Source organism: Lithobates pipiens, unplaced genomic scaffold (assembly GCF_037356315.1).
Source record: "Lithobates pipiens isolate NorthernLeopardFrog02 unplaced genomic scaffold, aLitPip1_a1.2 Scaffold_18, whole genome shotgun sequence".
NCBI classification, from domain to species: Eukaryota; Metazoa; Chordata; class Amphibia; order Anura; family Ranidae; genus Lithobates; species Lithobates pipiens.
This window is the reverse complement of record NW_027507758.1, coordinates 575,596,322-575,621,609: the sequence shown is the minus strand read 5'-3', so window position 1 is coordinate 575,621,609 and position 25,288 is coordinate 575,596,322. Positions and strand designations below refer to the sequence as shown.

At 44.8% G+C, this 25,288-nt stretch overlaps 1 protein-coding gene across 2 annotated transcripts in view; it reads right to left on the bottom strand.

The window, feature by feature from the left end:
- LOC143989057 (cytochrome P450 2F2-like) overlaps positions 1-25,288 on the bottom strand; it is a 144,422-nt gene that overhangs the window by 42,557 nt on the left and 76,577 nt on the right. The window contains exons 1-2 of one of the 2 annotated variants that reach the window (XM_077489066.1): positions 20,724-20,832; positions 2,228-2,424 (exon numbers count right to left, since the gene is read on the bottom strand). In XM_077489066.1, the coding sequence (XP_077345192.1) occupies positions 2,228-2,401 (174 nt within the window). In that variant the 5' untranslated portion in view covers positions 2,402-2,424; positions 20,724-20,832. Of the gene's footprint in view, positions 1-2,227; positions 2,425-20,723; positions 20,833-25,288 lie in introns of those variants that run through there. The other variant, XM_077489067.1, reaches the window with a different exon arrangement.

Below are 25,288 nucleotides of genomic sequence, written 5' to 3'. Positions count from 1 at the left end.
ACATTTTCACTTAGGTGTGTACTCACTTTTGTTGCCAGCGGTTTAGACATTAGTGACTGTGTGTAGAGTTATTTTGAGGGGCAAATTTACACTGTTATACAAGCTGTACACTCACTACTTTACATTGTAGCAAAGTGTAATTTCTTCAGTGTTGTCCCATGAAAAGATATAATAAAATATTTACAAAAATATGAGGGGTGTACTCACTTTTGTGAGATACTAAATCTATCTATATCTACATACATACAGAGAGATAAAAACAATCCCTCAAATATAAATAATACAGTTAGTGGTAAGTAAAAGAGTAATTCCTAAACTCTATACTAGAGAGGGCCCTGCAGTAGGTTTTGGCCAACGGCCTCTCATACTCTTGGGGTAACAACTGGTCTTCCTCTGTTGTCCTTCAGTGGCTCAGCGAAGTCAGTGGCAACAGTATTCTCCCCAACAACCAGGTAGCAGCACTGTTCTGCAATATGGCTTCAACAATGTCCAGTGACAGTGGCATTCTCCTGTACCAGGAGATGTCCACTACTCTGCCTCTCTGCACCCCTGACGTGTTAGCAAAACGTTCTGTTAACAGTTCTTAGTATGGTCGGTCTCCTACAATGTCCTCACAAAATCTGCTTTGATCCCATGAACAGACCTTACTTTTCCCCCCCACAGAACCCTGGTCATGGTGAGATATGTAGTCCCTCACAAGTTCGGTATATCTATTACCTACATCTCCAACAAGAAATAGTTGCACCCAGCAGGCTCTTTCCGTTCCACAATAGCTCAATTTTCTCTTCCTCTCTGTGATCCTGAGCAGTAGGCATGACTTTCCTCCAGCTCTCTGTGGTTGAATACCATCCTGCCAGTGCCCTGTCTCTCTCTGCCCACAGACGCTTCTGTGCTTAACAACTTGAGAGGTCGAAAGGAAGTGCAGGGCAGCAGCAGCAACAGTAGTTCAGTCTCTGCTGCCAAACAGAGCAGAGCTGTGGACCAAAGGCTACATCTGTATGCATCGGTTGAACCTAAAAGAACATTCCATCGCTAAATTCCTCGCAATTAATGTAATTCAACTGGAGGTGAGGGCAGGGTCACCCGTTTATGTCACCGAGTGGCCCCGTGTTCAGCTATATAACATCTGTCAAAGAGAAGCATCATTCGGCGGTAGCCTCCCATGGCTGTTTTGGCTTGAGATGGATTTACATCACGGGACATTTTTATTTTTTAATAAAGGACTTGTCCCAAAGTGTCTTGTCATTTTACTATGTTTTGACACTTTTTTTGTGAATTGGCACGGGTACAATGTACCTGTTTCCAATTCACATAGGGGGGCCAGGATCTGGGGGTCCCCTGATCTGGGGGTCCCCTTGTTAAAAAACTTTACAAAAAAAAAAAAAGAAAAGTACAAATATTGCTGGGGATGCCCAAACAGGAGAAACTCAGGAATTGCTGAAAAGTGATAAAAAACATGAAGCTAACGTTGCTGTTCTAGATAGAGCTTGCAAGTACGGAACACTGTACTGAAGTTCCTGTCAAAGACAGATTGACCATATGGCACTATAACAAGTGGGCTTACAGATAAATGATCCAAACTCAAAGTGAGGCCCAGATTAATATCTAAAATTGAGTCTTTATGAACTTTCATTTAATTTAGCCCTGTGGGGCATGTTCAAAGGGTGGGAGAAATGCCAACCAAATGCTCCATGTAAAAGAGAAAGTAAAGCCTCAGGGAAAAAAATAAAAATACTACACCCTGCAAGGCATAATGAGCTAGTATAAATACTAGCTCATTATGAGTAACTTACCTGTGATCGAAGCCCCCAAAGTGACCCTTGTTCGCCAACTCCGATGCCATCATCTATCCCGGAGTGACTTCCGTGTATTGCAGGCTCCAACGCTGTGACTAGCCGGAGCCACGATGACGTCACTCCCACGCATACGCCCTGGTGCCGCCACTAATGGCATGATCGCCGTTAGAAGCTGCATGCTCATTGCGCTTGCGCCTGATGTCTACTGTGCATGCGCCGTAGACTTCGCTGCGGCTATTTCTGCAAACATCTCCTAAACCTTTTAGGTTTGGGAGATATTTTTTGGACCTACAGGTAAGCCTTAATCTAGGCTTACCTGTAGGTTAAAGTGGTTGTAAAGGGTTTACAACCACTTTAATACTGATACTGGTCATTAAAAAAATATATATATCCAAGTATGCCTTAACAGCAAGAGAATATTTCTGTATTACCTCCCTAAATAATTTGTAAGGGTCGTTCTTGACAAGCATGTGCAGATTTCCAATGATGGGTAAAGGTTTGGGCCCAGGAGGTAAATTCTTGTGTTTAGGTCTCCTCTTGTAGTTATAAACATTGGCCAAGACGAGGACAACCACGACAGATAGAAGGATTGTGATAAGGTCCATGGAAAATATGTTGCCAGTGATATCTAAGGAAAGGAAAAACACAAGATTAAATGAAGAAGAAAATTATGACGTCTGTTACTTTTTAGTTTATAGCTGTCTGTATTCGAGTGTAGATATGCCCTCTTTGTCACTAGAGGAAGAGATGAAGGTTATCCTTCCAATGGAGGCACCTATTCCAGTCTCATCTGTCTAACATTAGATTCCCCCTGACACTGTAGAGATATCCTCACACTAGGGTGACCAGACATGCCTGGTTTCCGGGGACAGTCCCCGGTTTTGTCCACGGATTCAGGGATGATCCTGGGTGGTGCGGGGGAGGGGGTGCCCAGGGCCAGTAGGGTGTCTCACACAGGGAAGGGGCGAGCACCAACGGATTATACAGAGCGGGATCTCCCAGTTACTCAGCTGTCGGGTGAATTCCCACCTCCTGGACCGGCTCCTATGATAGGCAGCACACTGGTGATGTCTATCATATGAGGCGGGACTTCGCCTGATGACAGCGGCGGGGTAAACAGGAGGTCTCTGCTCTGTATTATCTGTCTCCTCTCCTTGCTCGCTATGCACTGATCACAGGTAAGGCTGGACTGCTGGGCACTGAACAGGTTGTACTTTAAAATACATGGTTTTCCCTTTTATGAGCAAGAATATAATGATGCTATGGGGTTGGGCTGGTATAATAATGCTATGGGGCTGGTATGAAATGATTTTGAGAAATAACGTATGTAGCGGATGACATTTGGGATCAAATGTCATACGCATTGTAAATTTAGTTTTTGGTCTCAGAACAATAAAAGGTTCTGAGGGCTAATTGTGCAGGTGGGCCTTAACACCAGTCTGGCCAGGCTGCGTTTGAAAGTCCTGCCTGGTCATGTGAACGGTGAGGTGCACATGACAGGCCAGAACCAGGTCTGGTTGGATCTTTAGGTATCAGCCTTCTCGGAGCCAATCAGTGGGAGTTCTGGGGCCCGCTGAGGAGTCTGGAAGGGGGGTACTTAAGGGTGTGTGGGTCACGTGTTCAGGGTTCTGAGGTGTTCCCAAGACCTGTGTGGTCTGGTCTGTGTTCCAGGACCGGGGTAGCCCCGTGAAGGGTCACGGTCACGGGGTGTTTGACACCCCGCAGCATGTTCCTGTCAGTGGCCCCTGATAGACCTGCTTGGACTGGGGTATGAATCTGTCTGTTTCCGAGTCTCGGAACCTGCTGGTCCAAGGTGCAGTAACTGAGGGAGAATTGACAGTGTCCGGGTGTGCTCTCGGCTTGGAGGGACACAGCAGCTTGTGGAAGTGACCGGGGGAGGACTCTTCGCAGGAGGGCCGGAAAGTGGCATCCTGAGAAGTGCCTGGTTACTGAGCTGAGAAGGACATTGACAAATTCACACTTTTCCAGTACCATAAAGGAGACGGGAAACGTTCCAGGTACAGTGGAAAAAGGTTCCTGTTCACCCTTAGTTGATTGTTCTGTTTTTTTTTGAGTCAACGTGCTGACTGCCATGATCTCTGGCTAGAGATCTGTTCAGCCTTGAAGTACCCAGCCACGAGTGGCTACTCTTTGGGTGGAAATAGAGACTTTGCTAGACCTGTAGTTCAAGGTGCCTGAGTTCTTCACCCTTGCCCTCTGTTCCCTAAAAAGACTGTTATTTGAAAGTTCTACTGCAAAATAGACCTTTTTAAAAAGGACTTCATCTGTGTCAGTGTACAAGTTGTTGGGTATCAACCCTGGGAACCCCTAGACGTGGAGGAGCAGGCCAAGAGAAAGTAACTGGTAAGCCCATCAAGTCAAGGCCGCCCTGCAACGGGTTATGGCCGCTACACGTATATATCATACAATTATTCTATAAACACACCACATACACTGCATGTGTCATTTGAGGGTAATATGCTTATAAAATAGTTTACCATTTGCCAATAAAAAAAAAAAAAAAGTCTCCGAATGTAATTTAAAAAAATCTGGTCACCTTACCTTACACTTCATATTCCAAGAGGAACGACACAAAAAATAAACTGACAGGGTTTTTAACCCTTCCCTACTCTATCCAAAAGCAAGGAAAAAAAAAATGTTTTTTTGGCTATGCATATATTTAACCCATTGTCTTACTTTCGTAGAGAAAATTGGATTATGAATCTTAAATATTATACCATGTTATATTTTTTCGACCAAAGGGTCAGCACAGTGCTTGTAATGATAGTAATCCACATTGGATTTTTTTTTTTTATCGATATATGGTTATCCACATTTACAACTGATCAATGTGACTGGGAAAAGTGACAGTGAGAGGAGTGCTTTAAAGCGGTAGTAAACCCACACATTTTTTTTTTTTTTTTAAACCTGCAAAGCAAAAGGCATAATGAGCTAGTATGCACCGCATACTAGCTCATTATGAAATACTTACCTTAGAACGAGGCCCCGACATCTGGCCCGATTCACGCCGAGGGAGCTGACATGCTCCCTCTGCGTTTCTTCCGGGTATCGCGGCTCCGGCGCTGTGAGTGGCCAGAGCCGCGATATCGTCACTCCCGCGCATGCGCGTGGGAGATTTCATTCTGGCCGGCCACTGCCGGATTTTCAGGCCGAGAATCCCCTCGTGCGCATGCGCCGCTGCAGTCAGCGGCGCATACCGAGGGGAATATCTCCTAAACCGTACAGCACCCCAGTAGAGTTGCAGATTCTCCAATTCTCTGTCGCTGTCAATTTGAAATGGACAATTTGGAGCAGAAAGTCTTCATTTTCCACACTGCATTGGATGTCATTGTAGAGCAGTGCAGCACTCAGTGTAAATAACCCCCATGTTGTAATACAAAGTATTGGGACGACTGCCTTTACACAAACAAACTTTAATGACATCCCAGTCTTATACCATGTACACACAAGCGGATTTTCCATTGGAAAAAAAAAATCTTGGATGGTTTTTCCAATGGAATTCTGCTCACATACACACGGTCACACAAAAGTTTGCTGAACTTTCGTCCGTCAACAACGCGGTGACGTACAACACTACGATGAGCCGAGAAAATTAAGTTCAATGCTTCCGAGCATGTGTAGGAATTTTGCGCGTCGGAGTTGCTACAGACGATCGGAATTTCCATTTGAAACTTTTTCCGACCGAAAAATTGAGAACATGCTCTCAATCTTTTGCTGGCGGGAATTCGGCCAGCAAAAGTCCGATGGAGCATACACACGGTCGCATTTTCTAACCAAAAGCTCTCATCTGTCTTTTGCTGGTGGAATTTCCAATCGTGTGTACACGGCATAAGTCCGTAGGGTTCAATATTGAGTTGGCCCACCCTTTGCAGCTATAACGGTTTCAACTCTTCTGGTAAGGCTGTCCACAAGGTTTAGGAGGGTGTCTATGGGAATGTTTGACCATTCTTCAAGAAGTGCATTTGTGAGGTCAGGCACTGATGTTGGATGAGAAGGCCTGGCTCGCATTCTCTGCCCTAATTCATCCCAAGGGTGTTCTATCGGGTTGAGGTCAGGACTCGGAGCAGGTCAGTCAAGTTCCTCCACCCCAAATACACTCACCAATGTCTTTATGGACCTTGCTTTGTGCACTGGTCTAAACCATTTGGTGGAGGGGGGATTAGGGTTTGGGGTTGTTTTTCAGGGGTTGGGCTTGGCCCCTTGGTTCCAGTGAAGGGAATTCTTAAGGCATCAGCATACCAAGATGTTTTGGACAATTTCATGCTTCAAGTGCACAAAGCAAGGTCCATAAAGGCGTGGATGAGCGAGTTTGAGGTGGAGGAACTTGACTGGCCTGACCTCAACCTGATAGAACACCTTTGGGAGGAATTAGCCAGGCCTTCTTGTTTATCATCAGTGTCTGACCTCACAAATGTGCTTCTGGAAGAATGGTCAACCATTCCCATAGACACTCCTAAACCTTGTGGACAGCCTTCCCAGAAGAGTTGAAGCTGTTTTAGCTGCAAAGGTTTGGTTACCTCAAAATTAAACCCTATAGACTGAGACTGGGAAGGCATTAAAATTCATGTGCGTGCAAAGGCAAGTGTCCCAAAACTTCTGACAATATAGTATATTTCTTAAAATAATTCTAAAGTCAAAATATTTTTTACCTTAATGAATTCCCTGCATGAAATAAAAAATGTCCCACTACTTGTTCACTGCCCAGGTCGGGAGCACATGCACATAGGTGCACCCCTAACAGAGTTTGATGAGGGGGCACCAAGTATTGGGGGGGGGGAGCTGCAAACAGAAGATTGTTTTGCCTTCATGCATAGAATCATAGAAAGTAAAAAAAAACTTCAGCATTTACAACCACTTTAAATCCCCCTCACATGCACTCTCTCTCCCATGATGCAGTAGCTCTGAGGTCGGCATTTGAGAGCTCACTCCTGTGATGGTGGGGTGAGCAGTAACAGCTGGGTGTGTCTTAGCAACGTCCTAGAAACAAGGCAAGATGGGGGAGGTGCAGTGTCTAAGAGTTTATAGTCAGGCTTCATTAGATACCTAAATGGCATACACCTTTATGAAGGCCAATATTCAACTTTAGTTTACCCACTTGCCTATTGGGCACTTTTATCCTCTCCCTGCCCAGGCTAATTTTCAGCTTTCAGCGCTGTCACACTTTGAATGACAATTGTGCGGTCATGCAACACTGTACCCATATGAATTTTTATAATTTTTTTACACAAATAGAGCTTTCTGGTGGTGGTATTACAAGCTGGTAATTCTTCTCCTTCACTGATGTGCACTCATGAGGCTATACTGATAGGCAGCACTGATGGGCATTGTTAGGTGGCACGGATGGGCAGTGATAGGTGGCACGGATGGAGCGCAACTGGTGGGCACTCATGAAGAGGCACTGATAGGCAGCACTGATGGGTGGCACTGATGGGCACCAGTGTTGCCAACCTACCAGATTTAAATCTACTGACACAACACCCAAAATGTACTGGCACAGTCAAGTTTTTACTCTAATTTCCAAAATTACAGGTTTAAGTGCAAATTTCAGTATTTATACTACAAACAAGTACAATATGCAATGTGATTTGAGGTGGATATTAAGGTAAAAAACATATTTCATATTTTATTATCTAAATAGTAAGTAAGTAGCTCAGGGACAGGACAAGAAATTAGAATGGGCAGGTACACATGCATGAAATTGACACTGACAGCAGCACAGATGATGACACATCCCCTCCCGAGTCACAGTGACGTTGCCCAAACACTCTGTAGCATGCACTTGGATGGTCTTGGCTGGCTTCCGAAACCTAGACTGTGAATGCACAGTGCAGAGCTGAGTGTCACAACCATATTTTTACCTGCCAATCCTTTCCTTTTACTGGCAGGGGAAAAATTCCTCTTTTTTACTGGCTGCCTGGAAAAATACTGGTGGGCTCTGATACTTAACACTGATTAGACACTGATAGGTGGCACTGATTGGCAACACTAGTGGCCTCAATTGGTAGCACTGGTGGGACTGCACTGATAATCAGGACCCCGGTAATCAGTGCCCTGATTATCGGTGCCGATGTCCCTTCAACACAAGCCGGTTATCGGCTTTCTTCTTCTCTCCTCACGTTGTCAGTGCAAGGTAAGAAAAGCCGATGACTGGGTTGTGTTTGCATCCGTGATCAGCTGTTATTGGACACAGCTGATCAAGTGGTAAAGAGCCGCTGTGATTGGCCCTTTACCCCAATCTGTGATTCGTTGAATCTGAAGGACATGGACTCCCTCCTAGCAAACTAATCCCATGCTGTGGCCATATTTTGGCTATAGAGCAGGCAGGAAGTGGTTAAGCTACACCATTTATTTTATATACAGAGGCCTTCCATTTGTATAGGCAGTTTTTTTGATAACGGTAACGCTGTATGTCTATTGTGTTTGCCTCTCTTCCGTGTCTCTGCAGAGAATACTTTCCCTTATACACAATCAGACAGTATTTATGTTTCTGTTCTGATATTCTCCTTCAGTAGACCTGGCAGAATGCCAACTTCTCTCTCAAGTCTCCACCCAGCAATAGGAAGTTATTATAATGCAACACTGGCTGGAGAGTTTAGTATTTTGCAGATCATGTGTTATCATAAATGTGCTTAGTTCAAAGGTTAATGATTGTGTGACAAGGAAAATTGTGGCTTTGTGGTTAGTATTAGGGATTGCTCACATTAGTTTCGTTAAGCTGCATTGACCTGCACAGATCTAAACAGGCTCATATTGTCTAGTCTGTTGCCTAAAATATTTTTTTTCAGCAAGAACTCGTCTATGTGGTCTTTTATTAAACTCTCCAGTAACTTCCCGACTATAGAAGTTAACTAATAGGTCTATAGTTACTTAGTAGAGACTTTGTTCCCTTTTTAAATATAGGCACCACATTGGCCTTATGCCAATCCAGTGGTACTATTCTTGTCATACTCTAAACTTTTAACTTTTTTTTTTTACTTTTTCTTTCTTTAGAAATGTAATTTTTGCTGCAGCATGTTCTATGCATGCTACCAATGTACTACTTTACAGACTAAGGGAACCCCCTGGGTTTAATTGAATTTTTCATGTTTATTATTGCACTTTAACCATCATTAAAATCAATCACTGCTCCTGAAAAAACGATCACTGTAAAAAAATAAAAAATAAATAAAAAAAAGTGTATATATATATATATGATACGTGTCCCCCAGGGCAGTACCTGGAACCCCACCCATACCCCTTTTTTGGCCAATTACTTGCATATAAGCTTTCAAAATGGGAACTTATGATTTTTTCTGTTTGGCTCTCGTGGATTTCAAAGGGGTTCCCCGTTTGGGATTATAACCTCTCCCCTGTTCGGGAGTTCTGTTGAGAACCAAACAGGGGTGTTTCGCCATCTCTAGTCTTTTATAAAAAAATAAAAAGATAGCTTATTCTCTACCTAATCAAAGAGCCTTAAAGCTATAACACTAAAAAGAGGGTTGATGTGTCCTCAGGGATAAAGATCACCCCTTCCTATCTCTTACAAATGTCCCTTCTCATTCTGTCCTCCCCTATCTCCCATAGATCCAAAGGATCTGTGGCCTCTTTACTACCCCTCCTTCTATTTTCTTTCTGCTAATTTCTCTCCTTAGAAGTAATGCAGATTACATATTCGCACTGAAATCATGTAAAGTCCCAGGTAGGCAGTTATAGTCTAACGCCAACATTTTTGCACAATAGTACTAAACTACAAAGTAGGATTTGTCATAGCTTTCATATAATATTACTGAATAACTTATTACAAAGAGGTTGAGAGTTACTTTGGAACTTAATAATTGATACAAAGATCTGTTGTCGATATTGCAATTCCAAACTTAAGATGTACTGCTTGGACCTTGAAGAAGGGGACACACCCCGAAAGCTCGTCCATGAAAAATGATATGTTAGTGCAAATAAAAAAAAGTATCATGGACAGTACTCAATTTTCTGTCACAATTGTTACAAATAATTGTGAGATTATTATATTATTTATGCACTTATAATTGTATTTGGAGGTTCAATTAATTTTGATATTTTACTATTCATGAAGTTAAGTTTCACAGTTTGTTTATGCATATTTGCACAATATATATTTGAATTTCACACATCTGTATCAGTTTATTTTGCATATTTGTACAGAGGATATATGATTACTTAGAATTACTTAGAATTGTATTGAGGACTACATCACTTCTGGTTTACCCAGATGTTTTTGCGCCATTTTCAAATGATGGCATGCATTCAAAAATACAGATTTTGGTGTTTTTGAATGCTCCATTACTGGTGTCAGCAGGAAGAATAATGCCCCATTGTCAGGGGTCAAGTCCTGGGGAAAAAAAAGTGTGGGAACTCCCACCCAAGATCCACTCCCCCACCAAAAAAAAAAAAAAGATACTCTCATATGCACGAACACTTCAAAAGTGGTATTTTTCATCCAATTTTCGTATTGTGTGTATGAAGCTTAACTGTTAGTACATTAAAAAAACAATCCTCAATAAACATAAATACGGTAATTCTCAGAATAATCAGCATTCATTCAATTGTGCTTCCATGCAAATGTGAACATCATGTTCTGATCTTTATTGGGGAATTTTATTTTGTATATAGAGTGTTTATGTGGTGAGTTTACACTTTCCATTGAACAGAGTTTGGATAACACAGGGTTAAATGGAAAGGTCATAAATTAACTGCACATTATCTGGACAGAATGCTTGGGGAGATAGTGATGTGTTCCTGCTTAGGAGATGTATGTTAGCTTGGGGGGCTGCAAACTCTGCAGGCCTCCAACACACACTTATTTATTTTCAGTTACTTATATAGCGCCATCAATTTACGCAGCGCTTTAGATATACATTTTACATTTACATCAGTCCCTACCCTCAAGGAGCTTACAATCTAAGGTCCCTAACTTACATTCATACATACTAGGGACAAAATAGACAGGATCCAATTAACCTACCAGCATGTCTTTGGAGTGTGGGAGGAAACCGGAGTACCCGGAGGAAACCCATGCAGACACAGGGAGAACATGCAAACTCCAGGCAGGTAGTGTCGTGGTTGGGATTCGAACCAGCGACCCTTCTTACTGCTAGGCGAAAGTGCTACCCACTACACCACTGTGCCGCCCCACACACTTGCTGCTATTCCAACCCTTCACATATTTCCACATAAACTTCCCTCCTGGCATTAAACTTTGCCAGGTATTGTGCTCAGCTTACCTCTCTCCCTGCATGTCCTGTGAGCAGAATAGATGTGCTCCTCCTCTGGGTTCTCTCATCATATGGCATTGAAGATAGATGAGGGGGGGGGGGGGGGGTTCAGCGGGACACACAGAGCAAGTATGCAGGAGATTGGGGGGAGATGAGGAGACAGAAAAGCAGGAGTGGTCGGCGGGGAGGAGCGCATCACGAGAGGTCTGACTAAATACAATCTCTTAGCAGCAGGGATCTGATCTACCCATCAGCTAGCTGTGATTGACAGGTAGATTGAAGAGGAAGCTGTCATGGGGCCCCCCATGGCCCCATGACAGCTGGCAATGCCTGGCAATGCCTGAATGGTCAGTTCACCCCTGGTGTGCGGCGCTTACTATTGCGAGCTGTGTCGGTGGCTGCTGGTGTCTCACCTGCCACACAGCTCGCATACTTCAAAGTCTTGCAGGACTAATGGGAATGCTAATGGTAACTGAGTTCCTGTTGTGGAAAAAGTACAGGAACTCCGTTCCCATGCGTTCCCGCTGGACTTGAGCCCTGCCCATTGTTGGTGTTAGAAATAGTGCCCCAAGGGCTGAGTAAATTTGAAGAAGTCCTGCCTGAGTTTGTCTGGCTGGGCTTCTCCTATGGGTCACAGGCACCTCTTCATCGTGACAATAAAGTCTGGATCCACCAGGTGCCTGGACTGATGCTCGCCTCAGCCCCTCAGCCAGCCGCTGAGAGCCTGAGTATTAGAAACCATGAAAGCAGAATTAGACAGAAGTACAGTTAAATCACACTTATTTAATAATAAAAGTAAATAGAACATAGTTAAAACATAGCCAGAGTTCAGGAATCAGAACAGATAGCCAGACAAGCCACACATCAGGGATCCGGGGAATGAGGATAGTAAAACAGCAAGCAAGATCTGGAGAAGGGATGCCAGCAAAGCAAGTCTTAACAGGAATGCAGGAGAGTGTCTGTGATGTTGACTAAAGCAAAGGCAGAGATCCTCTGGGCTAGATGGCTTAAGTAGGCAGGACTGATGAGCAGGATATCATCAACAGCTGAGCGACTGTGCAGAGATAGGAGCTGGCAATTAGCAGACAGAGGAGCTGCCAGCTTAGAGAAGGAAGGGCTGGGCCTGGCCCTGATAGTACCCCCTCCTCAATGACCCCTACCTCTTGGAGGACCACCAGGCTTGAGGAGGTAAACATCTATGGAAATCACGGAAGAGGACAGGGGCATGTACGTCCAAGGATGAGACACAAGACCGTTCCTCTGGACCGTACCCTTTCCAATGCACCAGGTACTGTATGCGCCCACGGAACCTAGGGACGTCAATGGACTGTACTTCATACTCCTCATGGTTCTCAACTTGTACAGGGCGAGAAAGTGGCACCAAGGTGGTAAAGTGGTTGTGGACCAAAGGTTTTAATAAGGAGACATGAAATATGCATATTAGAAGGAAGGTCTAATGCATAAGCAAATAAAAAAAATATGGAAAAGCTCAATAAACTGAGGTGCGAACTTCAGTGAGGGAACACAAAGTTGGAAGTTGCAAAATGACAGCCAGAAAATGGAAGCCGGTTCCTTAGAAGTGGAACTTCTTTAGTGGAATACAATGACACATCTTTGAGAATCTGTCAACCAGCATAAGGATAACAGTGTTGCCCTGGGAGTTGGGTAACTCCACAATGAAATCCATAGACCGGTGGATCCAGGGCCTCTCTCCATTGGGTATGACTTGTAGGAGGCCCACTGGAAGGTGCCTTGGAGTCTTACTTGAGCACACGCGGAACAGGCAGCTACGAAGGCTGTTACATCAGAACGTAGACTAGGCCACCAGAATTGTTGGGAAATGGCCCAACAGAGTTGATTCTTCCCAGGATGGCCAGCAGCCTTGGGAGAATGGGAAGTCTGAAGCATGGAGACTCTCTAGGACAAAGCAGCGGTCACAAGGTTGCTCAGAAGGAGCATGGACCTTAGCAGCAAGAATTTTGTCACCCAAAGGAGAAGTGAGACTGATGTGAACTGTAGTCAGAATATGATCAGGAGGAATCACAGGAACCGACTCCAACTTGGAAGTGGTGGAAAAATCGTCATGACAAGGCGCCAGCCCTTACATTCTTAGTAACGGGTAAGAATGAGACAATGTTATTGAAACTTGACAAGAAAAGAGCCCATCGCCCCCTTCTGGGAGAGAGGCGTTTAGCCTCAGACAAGAATGTGAGATTCTTATGGTCAGTAAGAATGAGAACTGACACAGTGGTACCTTCAAGGAGATGTCTCCATTCTTTCAGGGATAAAATGATTGCCAACAGCTCTCTGTCACCAATCTTGTAATTGCACTCTGCAGGTGACAATTTCCAGCAAACGTAGCCACAAGGATACAAAGCACTCAGAGGTAGGACATTGAAACAGAAGGGTGCCAACACCAGTCTCAGAAGCATCAACCTCAAGGATAAAAGGTAACCTGGGATCAGCATGTGTCAACACAGGAGGAGAAACAAAGCAGCCTTTCTGGCCATATCAGTCAGGGGCTTGACCAGAGATGAGAAGTTACGAATAAACTTCCGATAATATTTGTCAAAGCCCAGGAAACACTGCAGGGGACGTAAACCCATGGGTCAGGGCCACTGTAGGACTGCTGAAAGATTCTCTGGGTCCATCGAAAAACCAGCAGTGGAAATGACATAACCCAGGAATTTAACCTGTTCACGATGGAAATCGCACTTTTCCAATGTACAATAGAGATTGTTCTTGCTTAGTTTCTGAAGCACATGACAGACATCTGGGTGGTGGCTCTCCAGGGATATGAGGATATCATCCAGATAAACCTCCACATATAACTGTAACAAATCTCAGGGGACATCATTAATGAACTCCTGGAAAACTGCCGGGGCATTACAAAGGCCAAAAGGCATTACGAGGTACTCAGAATGGCCTGTTCTGGTATTAAATGCAGTTTTCCACTCGTCGCTCTCCTTAATGCTCACGAGATAGTATGTTGGGTTCATCTTCACTGACCGACTTGGTACCAGGAGGCATAGGAGGTGATGGAGGCATGGGTAGGACTGCAATGCTCGGAGGCAAACATACAGGAGGCTTCCGCAAGGGCTCCTTAACATAGAGTCTTTCTCAGAGTCTGGCATCAATGAGGATGGCAAATATGATCAACTTCTCCAGCTCAGTGGGTATATCTCGGGCTGCTATCTCATCCTTGACCGAATCCGAGAGACCATGAGAAAAAGCATCCACGAGGGCCTCATTGTTCCAAGTAACCTCTGCTGCTAGAGTACAGAATTCAATGGCGTAGTCGGCAACAGTTCTCATACTCTGATGGACATGAGGCAGCAGAAGCGGAGTGTGCGGGAACATCAAATACCCTTTTAAAAAGGAGGCCACAAACTCAGGGTAATGCAAGACAACAGGTTTTTGCATCTACCATAGAGGGTTTTCCCAGGTCAGGGCTCTCTCAGAAAGCAAAGATATCAAGAAATCTACTTTGCTTCTGTCCATGGGAAACGCCTGGGGCAGGATCTCAAAGTATATCTCAATCTGGTTGAGAAACCCTCTGCATTGGACTGGATTGTCCCAAAATCACTGGGGAAGCAGAGCGGAACCAGACATAACTTTTATAGAGGTAATACTTGAGTCGGGTGCCGTCACAGAGACTAGCGCAGCAGCAGGGATGGCCTGCAACACAGGTTGTACCGGAACAGCCACAGTGGGAGATTCCAGGTGAGCCGTGCGACTCAGGGGCGTTTGTAATACCATGGCAAACTGATAGATGCGGTGATCTCTCTCTTTCAATCTGGAAAAATTATTAACAAGTGGATTGACTGTTTCTGCTGAATTCATGGCCTTCACCTACTGTTAGAAACCATAAAAGCAGAGCGAGAAGTACAGTTAAATCACACTTGTTTAATAGAGATGGATGAACTTCCGATGGGATGTTTTGCGAACGCGAACGTGGCCAAAAGTTTGCAAACTGCAAAGTTCGCGGCGGGCCCCATTGACTTTAATGGCAGGCGAACCTTAAAAATCTACAGGTCATATTTTCAGCCACAAAATACTTACTAGCTGTGCACACATAGTCCCAGCACATGGACACTGACATAACAAAAGTATGAAGTGAATCTGGGATCGACAACGACAAGCATTCTTTTTTTATCTGTGAAATTTTGACAATTCAGGAGCGCATGAAGGCCATGAAGGAGAGGAAAGGTCAGGGCAGGCTATGAAGAGGGTGCAGGAGATGATCACCAGCACCGTGATAGAGAGCACTGACACCAGCACCGTGATAGAGAGCACTGACACCAGCACCGAGATATAGAGCACTGACACCACACCGAGATAGAGAGCACTGACACCAGCAACGAGATAGAGAGCACTGAGACCACACCAGCACAGAGTAAGAGAGCACTGAGAGCACACTAGCACAGAGTAAGTGAGCACTGACACCACACCAGCACAGAGTAAGAGAGCACTGACACCACACCAGCACCAAGTAAGAGAGCACTGACACCACACCAGCACCAAGTAGGAGAGCACTGACACCAGCACCGAGTAAGAGAGCACTGACACCACACCAGCACCGAAATAGAGAGAGAGCACTGACACCAGCACCGAGATAGAGAGCACTGACAGCAGCACTGATACCAGCAACTCGCCGCGGGACCCAAAAATATGACACTGCTCAACCTCTTCAAACAGGAGGGTACGGGCATATAGTACGATGTGCTTTTTTTGTACAAGGAAGTGAGCCAAAGGTAGAAAAAAAAAGGTCTGTGTGCTCGATTAAATAAATTGTTTATAGAGTTATGCATATACATGGTCTACTGGTCACATGTGTTGAATTCCTCTGAGATCCATGCCTCACTCATTTTTATAAATGTCAGGTAGTCAACACTGTCGTGAGCTAGGCGAGTGCGCTTATCGGTCACGATCTCCCCTGCTGTGCTGAACGTCCTTTCGGACAGGACACTGGAGGAGGGGCAAGCCAACAGTTCCATTGCAAATTGGTCAAGCTCTGGCCAGAGGTCAAGCCTGCCCACCCAGTAGTCCAGGGGTTCATCACTCCTCAGAGTGTCCACATCGGCCGTTAACCCGATGTAGTCAGACAACTGTGGGTCTAGGCGTTCCCTGATGTTGGATCCAGTTGACACCTGTCGATGGGTCGGCTGAAAGAATGACCTCATATCAGAAGTCACCAACACATCTTCAAACCGCCCTCTTCTTGCAGGTGCTGTTGGATTGGTACCCGCAACTCTCTCTGGGAGTGGGAATTCCTCCTCTGCCAGCGGGCGCAAAAGCAGAATGCAGCAGTTGTCGAAGCAAGGCCTGAAGTGCTTCATTCTGACAGCCCTCTGTGACAGTGGTAACATTTTCGCCGTTTTGTGTTTGTACCGGGGGTCTAAGTACGTTTCCACCCAGTACTGGTCCTTGACCCTTATGCTTTTTATATGGGGGTCTCTGTTAAAATACTGGAGCATGAAGGCCCCCATTTGCGCTAAACTGGAAGCGGTGTGGTGGCCTTGCTCCTGCTCATCATCCAGGATAATGTCGTCCTCTTCATTCTCCTCTCCCCATCCACGCACAACAGGGATCCCAGAAAGGTTTAAAGCATGCTCTTCTTGCTCCTCCTTATCCGCTCCGGCACCATCCTCCTCTGACTCCTCTTCAGACTCCTGTTGTTCACTTGTCTCAGATAGAGTAGCCCCCCCTGGGAATTCGTCCAGCATTGCGACTTCCTCATCTTTCTGCTCCTGCTCCTCCACGACTTGGTCAATGACACAACGCAATGCACGCTCCATAAAGAAGGCATAAGGTACCATGTCACTGATGGCGCCATGGCTGCGACTGATCAATTTGGTGATCTCATCAAATGGCCGCAGAAGTCTGCATGCGTCGTGCATGAGCAGCCACTGGCGTGGTGAAAAAAAAACCAAACTCCCCAGAACCTGTTCTGCTGCAGAGTTCGAAAGGTAGTTGTTAACTGCACATTTCTGCTGAAGCAGCCTATCAAGCATATAGAAGGTTGAGTTCCATCGCGTGGGGCAATCGCAAATAAGACGTCTGACCGGCAGACTGTGTCACTGCTGAATGTCAGCAAGGCGAGCCATGGCCGTGTAAGATCTTCTGAAATGCGCCAAGATTTTCCTTGCCTGCCGCAAGATGTCCTGGACCCCAGGGTATTTGACCACGAATCACTGCACAACCAAGTTTAAGAAGTGTGCCATGCATGGCACATGCGTAATTTTGCCCTGTTTCAATGCGCTAAGCAGATTGGCACCATTGTCACACACCACTTTACCAACTGTCAAATTGAGCGGTGTTAGCCACTGATCCGCCTGTGAACGCAAAGCTGAAAGGAGTGCAGGGCCAGTGTGGCTCTTGGCTTCCAGGCACAACAGACGCAGCACAGCATGGCAACGTCTCACCTGGCATGTCGAATAGGTTCGTGGGAGCTTGGGCGGTGCAGCGGAAGAGACGCTAGCAGCGGAAAAGGAGGAGTCAGCCGAGGAGGAGAGGGAGGAGGATGGAGTAGGAGGAGGAGAAGAAGAGTCCGGCCTGCACGCAATCCATGGCGGTAAAACCAAATCTACCCGGGTTACAGGCTTGACGGCCATCAGAAGGTTCACCCAGTGGGCAGTAAAAGTGATATACCTTCCCTGCCCATGTTTGCTAGACCACGTGTCTGTGGTCAGATGTATCTTGGCACCAACACTGTGTGCCAGAGATACATTCACTTGCCGCTGAACATGGCCATATAGCTCTGGGATGCCCTTCTGTGACAAATACTTCCTTCCTGGGACCTTCCATTGTGGTGTTCCAATGGCCACAAATTTTCGAAAGGCCTCCGAGTCCACCAGTTTATATGGCAGTAGTTGGCGGGCTATCAGTTCTGACAAGCCAGCCGTCAACCATTGGGCAAGAGGGTTATCCGGCGTCATAATTTTTTTATGCTCGAACATTTGGCCCACGAAAGCCTGCCTTTTTCCAGAAAAATGTGAGGATGGCATGATGGAAGGTGGAGTGGAGGATAATTGTGAGGAGAGAGGAGAAGGAGAAGACGAGGCTGGACGGTGAGAGCCTGGAGTGTGGCTTTGTGTGTTCCGTTGCTCCCACTGGGCTCGGTGATGGCAGCTCATGTGCCTTCTTAAGGCGGTCGTTCCTAGGAGAGTGTTGGGCTTACCGCGACTTATGCGTTGACTGCAAAGATTGCAGATGGCAACACTATTGTCAGCAGCGGACAAGTTAATACCTGTGACTCAAGCGGAAGGTATATGGTGGTGTTGGTGGTAGTGTCTTTTGGGGTGCACACAGCAGAGAGTGAAGAGGGTGCAGATCGAGAGGATGAGGAGGGTGCAGAAGAGTAAGGCTGAGTGAGCCACTCAACCAAGTTTGGTGCATCCTTTGACGTAATCTCACGCACCTTCTGCAATTTGCCACTTTGGCTCAAGTCTGTTGCTCCTGCTCTACCCCTACCACCCCTGCGGAAGGGCCTGCCTCTTCCTCTGCCTGTCATTTTTTAAATGACCCTGTGACAAAAGTCTCTAGAGAAGTACAGTATGTATGTGGAAGAAGGTATATAACACCCCGCTTCAATCTGTCATTTTTTGGGGGCCACTGGTCTATCACACCAGTTATAATACTTTTTTTTGATTGCGTTTTGTCACTCTTTGTAGTATCGCTGCAGAACCACTCAGCAGTCACAATGCTGCACAGTCGAAATGCACTATACTATGCTTTCTGTATGTGCAAGTATCTTATACGTGTATTACACACCTATATACTGCACACCAAATAGTACACCTGTACCCGTCCTTAAAAGGACCTTTGTGGACCTAGTAGCTAGTGATTTGCGGACTGTCCCTACACTGATAAAAGACAGCTGCAGAATCAAGCAGCAGTCAAGTATAATAGTCTTTCTATATTTGGAAGAAAGTATATTATACGTGTACAACCCTATATACTGTACACCTATACCAGTCCTTAAAAGGACCTTTGTGGACCTAATATTAATAGCTAGTGATTAAACTGACTGTCCCTGCTCCACACAGCATCCTGTCCCTAAACTGACAAGAGACAGCTGCAGAATCAGTCAGCAGTGCACTCAGCAATCACCAGCACAGCAGTGCACCAGAACCCTATATACTGTATTACACCTATACCAGTCCTTAAAAAGGACTTTTGTGGACCTAATAGCTAGTGATTTGTGTCACTACAGTCAGTCCCTGCTCCATACAGCATCCTGTCCCTACACTGACATAAGACAGAATGTAAAATGCCCGCCAGATCAGGTCTATTTGTAAGGTAGGGGGAATGTCCAATTGTCCATGTGCTGAAATGTCTCAATTGGCTGTCCTGTACCCCATGATGGATGTGTCATCATGGGTCAAAGTTCTTTCACAATGTAAACGCATATGTCCACCGGGCGAACAGCGGCAGAAGTCGGCCGGTATGGCGAATCGCGAACACGCAAAATTCGCCACGAACCGACCGCCGGGTGAACCGCAAGGCCATCTCTATTGTATAATAATAAAAGTAAATAGAACAAACGTAGTCAAAACATAGCCAGAGTTCAGAAACTGTAATGGATAGTCAGACAAGACAAACATCAGGGAGCTGGAGATGAGTGTAGTAAAACAGCAAGCAGGATTTTGAGCCAGAAGGGATGTCAGCCAAGCAAGTCTTAACAGGAATGTAGGAGATCGTATCTGTGATATTGAATAAGGTGAAGGCAGAGATCCTCTGGGCAGGATATCAACAGCTGAGTAACTGTTGAGAGATAGGAGCTGGCAATTAGCCAACAGCTGAGCGGCCAGCTCAGAAGGAAGGGCTAGGCCCAGCGCTGACACTGAGATGGCCGCTCCACACCTCAGCGCTCCAGTGAGCGAGGAGGAGCAGAGTGGAGAGATGCTGATTGGTAGGCAGCAGCTCTCTGCACTGGGAGCTATGAGAACCAAGCCATCGGCGATGTTCGATCGCTCGGTTCTCAGTGTAGAGGCACCAGGGGACAGATGCAGCATCAGGCCAATGCTAAGTCCAGCTAGGTAAGTATGATGGGCTCTAGTGTATCCCATTGTTAATCTATCAAACATCCACTGTGCAAACTGATGAAAGTGGAGGCTTTTATAACCTGAAACACATTGGCCATGTGTAATTCTTTTAACATATAACCGATTCAAAAAGACCGTCATGTGATATGAACATGTGTATTAGGCACGCCTCAGTACACCTCCAAGATGAGTGATGATTGGCAGCTACTCTCTTTCCCAACATTCAGATAAGTATAATGTATATAGGATAACTAGAGGAGAACACATCTAAGCATGTCACTGTGACTTTCAATGATTCAATCAGCTAGACAGGAAAAGCCTGATTTGGTGGCTGTATATATTATAGTAAGAAATATTACCCATTACCATATAATGCAAATGAGGATCTTTTCTTACTAATCCAGAGGCAGTTTTCTAACTATCTAAGCTGCCTTTACCCAAATAACTAATTAAATAGAATAAATTAATGCAAATGGCGTAGCGCATAAAACAAAAATAAATCTAAATAATGAAAATTGCATACAAATGTTTAAAATACCGTCCTTGTGGGGTTCCTTATAAAAAAATTAAAAAAACATAGCCACATTCTGAAAAAAAACATAAGAACTTTATGCAAAATAAGTTGCACTTACATGAAACAATTCCACTTCTTGCATGTACAAATCCACAGATCTGAGGGCAGAGATCAGACTGCACAATGATCTCAGCCAAAGAAAACAAGCTCAGCCTGCAGCTACAACCCCACCCCTTCAACCACAGAATTTCCGGCTCATAGAAAATCATTAAAGGCAGTGCTCAGGGTAAAGCCTTGTAAGGATCTTACTGTGTATGTACCTCTGCTCAGCTGTCCTCTCTGTCTTTGTTAAGATGTTGTGAAAGCACGCAAAATCACATTCTTCCCTTACCCTCACGTTAAGATGCTGTTCTTTGACAGATGCAGGTGGGTGCTATTGATTTTTAAGGGCACCCCTACTATTTTGGAAAATGTGCGATTTGAAAAAAAAAAAAACGTGGCTGGGGACTTCTTTCGATTTGTTTATTGCATGTAGAACAGCCCATTAAAATGAATAGGCTGCCATACATGTAGCCAACTAGCCAAGCCTACAGGTCAGTTCTGAAAACCATACTGCCAATGTGAACCCCAATGAACAGGACAGAAGAAGCAGGAACCCTCTCTAATAACTGGACAAAATGTACAGAGCTGGTCCCGCCTAAGGCTCCTTTCACATGAGGCCGATTCCACCAGGAGTCTGACTGCTCAGTGGGGAATCTGTCTGCTGATCCCTGCTGAGCAGGCAGATGGCTGGTCTGTGTCTGCTCCACTATGCAGAGAGGACACAGACACAGCTCTCCTCTCTATGTAAAAAGAACCTGTGTCCATTTACACCTGACTAACATCCGATCCAATACACTAGTTGGATAGGGAATGGATCCCCATCGGTCTGTTTTTAGCAGATCGGACTGGATGTCAGCAGGTATAAACGTAAACATCTCCTTTTACATCTGCTGCTCAGTAGAGGACAAGGGAGAGTCTCATCAGGTCCACCTGAAAAAACTGACAAATGGACTCGATCAGTCCGCTCAGATGAAAGGGGTCTAAGCCCTTGTACACACGGTCGGACATTCCGACAACAAAATCTGTTGGATTTTGTCTGACGGATTTTGTCCGAAACTTGTGTTGCATACACGCGATCGGACAAAGCTGTCGGAAAATCCGATCGTACATAATGTGATGGCGTTATTTCGTTAGGATGGGAATATGTTCAGGCTAGTAGCCAATAGCTTTGGTCTAGGAATTTGATCTGAGCATGCATGGCACTTTGTCCGATCGGAATTCTCTACACGGATCATGTTGTCGGAAAGTTTATAGCCCAGCTCTAAAACTTTGTCCGTCAGATATTCCGACGGAAACAGTCTGATGGAGCCCACACACAGTCGGATTATCTGACAACACGGTCCGATCGGACATTTTCCGTCGGAATGTCCGAACGTGTGTACAAGGGCTTACATTTTACTTCCTTAGAGTAAAAACTGTTGATTTCTATGCAGCACAGATCAGTAACCTAATGATACATGATTTGCCAGTAGTTCACTTATGAATGTTAAGTCGAACATTTGGAAGTCAGGCATTTGAAGAGAAGTAGTAGTACGGTAGGTGCTCTGTTAGACAACCTGGTACTGCAGCCATTATCTTTATACTCAAGAATCACTCACAGTGATTGGATCTGTGTACCTGGAAAAGGTAACATTGGATTTACTGTGAATTAGTTACATAGTAGGTGAGGTTGAAAAAAGACACAAGTCTATCAAGTCCAACCCATGGACATTTTATTATTTTTTTCTGTTTAATAAAGGAAATTTCCAACAGTGTGGGTATTTCTATTTGCACTTTCCTATTTTTGTGATTGAGTAACTTCACAATGGGGTTTGATATCTGGGGACCCCTTATTCTAAAGAAATAAGATATGCCTGTGCTCAAATCAAAAGAGTTTTACAACATAACCCATCAGGTGCTAAAGGGGAATGATCACATGAAACGCTCCCTTGGGTTTAGGTATGATTGTTAGGTAAATTTTGTTTGGCTTTACGGTAATCAGTGGAGCAGGGATTGATTGGATAGGGCTGCTCAGGTTTTCACAGGCTGATGCTCTGTTACTTAACCCTGTATTCTGGGACTCTCTGGAAGTTTCTAGTTGATGGGAGGGGAGAGGCTGCAGTCTATATTTCTTGGACTTCCACTAATCCCTGGGGAAGTGTGTCTAGAAGGTAGGGGAAGAACCCATAAATAGTTTTAGCCTGAGCAGCAGCGAGCGATTGTAGCATGCTGAAGTAAGGCAACATTCCAGGGTAAAGAAAGGGGGAGACCCCCTGCTGGGGGGGGGGGGGGTGTAGCAGATGGGCCTTCCCCTCCTGGGCAGAATCCAAGGAAGGAGCCAGCAGAACACATTGAGTTGAGGGTCCCACCTAGGCTTAGCTGCCGGGCCTGACAAGGAACAAGGAGAGGGAGAGAGGGAGAGATCAAACCCTTAGATTGCTTCTTAAGGCAGAGAGAGACTGCCAAAAATTTTGTGTGCCTGGTTTTGTCTGCCCAAACTAACAGTAGCTCTCTAGGGGGATACTCTACACCAAAAAAATCTGAATCACCCCCCCACCTATTTCTAGCAAACTAGTTTAGGCTGCCCAACTGCATTACAGTAATCCCTCTTGCACACTTTAGTGGATATAGTGCCAAAGTGGGGCAGATAAGACAGGTGTAGGAGAGCCCTAAGGCCTTGCTCACACAGGCGTACTAGAACATACACCCGTGTAAGGGCAGTGTTTACCCACAAGGAGATGCACAGGTGTTGTAAGCATGCCTATGCATGGATGCAACAATTGGGAACAGTATCTGTGCAGCAGTTGCATCCCAACTGACATGAATAGGACTGCCTGTATGGGGATCCATGGAACACCTGTGCATCTCCATATGGGTACACACAGCCCATGCATGAGCATATGCAGTGTGGAAAAGACCTTGTTCTAGAGGGGGCTTCCAGACTCTTATTATTTTCTGAAATTAGGATAAAGAGGGATACTGTCTAGACCGCAGTATGTAGGCAAAGTGCATATCTCTGCCACATGTTCCACAAACCAGAGATCTAATGCACAGAGATTGGCTAAACCACACTAGATTCCTTTTTTTCGGTTTCCCATCATTTTTCTTTGTATTGGCCTTTCAAAATAACAAATGCAGTAGGATAAAAAAGCTTGGTGCAGCATAAAACTTAGCAATAAAAATAGTACATTTGTTATAGAGATGTATACATCAGAACAAAAAAAAAAAAAGAGGGGCTATAGAGGCTACACAAAGGACAAAGGGATTTGGCACCAAAAGAGAAACAGTTCCTCCAAAGAAGGTACAATTGGGAACTATGCCAACAACCGGTTTTGGGGACAGTATGTATGGATAGGGCTCCTGTCCCCATTAATATGGGGACAATGTGCCTTGCAAGAGGCAGAGACCTTGTTGCTCATTCATAGGAAAGAATGAGGGCTTGTTTTAAAGTGTTTTTACTGCTCGTTTACCACTCAGCCATTAGGGCCCCAAAACCCTAAAGTGCTGCCTAAACAAGAAAAATATGTTTTATCAAGCACATATGTATCATTTCTAGGGGTAATTCTGCAGAAGATTCTTAACCTGTCTTATCCAAATCTGCCATCCAGCATTGGAAGATTCCTTTGCTTCTATCGTGGGAGGAGAATCATGATGGGTTCCTGGCAGAACCTACTAATGCAGCATCACAAACCATGCTGTGCCCATAAAGAATGAAATCAGTTAGGTTATTCTGGTGGAAGGATGCTTGTCTGGAAGGACACTTGCCAGGAGAGATATATGTGGACTGCCTCTCCTGAACTTTTTCTGACCAAATATGTTATACGTTTTATTTTCAACTTTTTACTGTTCTGTGAAGTGTTAAAGTTCCATAAAGAGAGAAAATACTTTAACTGTTGTGGTATTTTTGTGAATGATCATATTATTGCAGAATTACCATTCAAATTGTTTATTCGTCAACTGTGCTTTCAAAAATTATGCCATGTGCATACTCATATTCATAATTCATATTCATAAATTCCCATCAAATGTCCCTTAAGTTCGGATTCGGATGAATGTTTGAATAAGGATTGTTCAGTCTGAACTTAGGTTCAAATCAAACTCATCCCTAGCTTAGAACACATATTCAGTGTTTGAAAGAAGAGCTCTCAATAAATATTCTTGTTTTAAGGCTGTATACAGCATTAAGCCATGCAAACATTTTTGAGGTGTAGTTATTGGATTTTGAGGTGGGAAATAGAAGAGGGCAGAAAAACGTTGCTAAGGGCTAACGCAACAAAACGCAGTTAAACATTGCTAAGCACGCATTAAAGCCAATGCAAAACGTTTCTAAAAGCACGTTTTTACAACTGCTTTTTCCCCAGGCGTTGGTACTGGCTTTGCAGTTTTTTTATTTATTTTTTTGTTTTTGTTTTTTTAACACCCTGTGTGCATGAGGCCTTATAATGCTTTTCAATTTAAATTTACATCATCTACCTTTGGTCTACACTCTCAAAGGTGTGAGTCCTACTCAGTGGTGGCTTGTGCTCCATTTTTTGGGGGGGTGGCAAACAAAACCCCCCAAGCCCACTCGCTCACCCGTCTCACTCAGCCCACCTGCCTGCT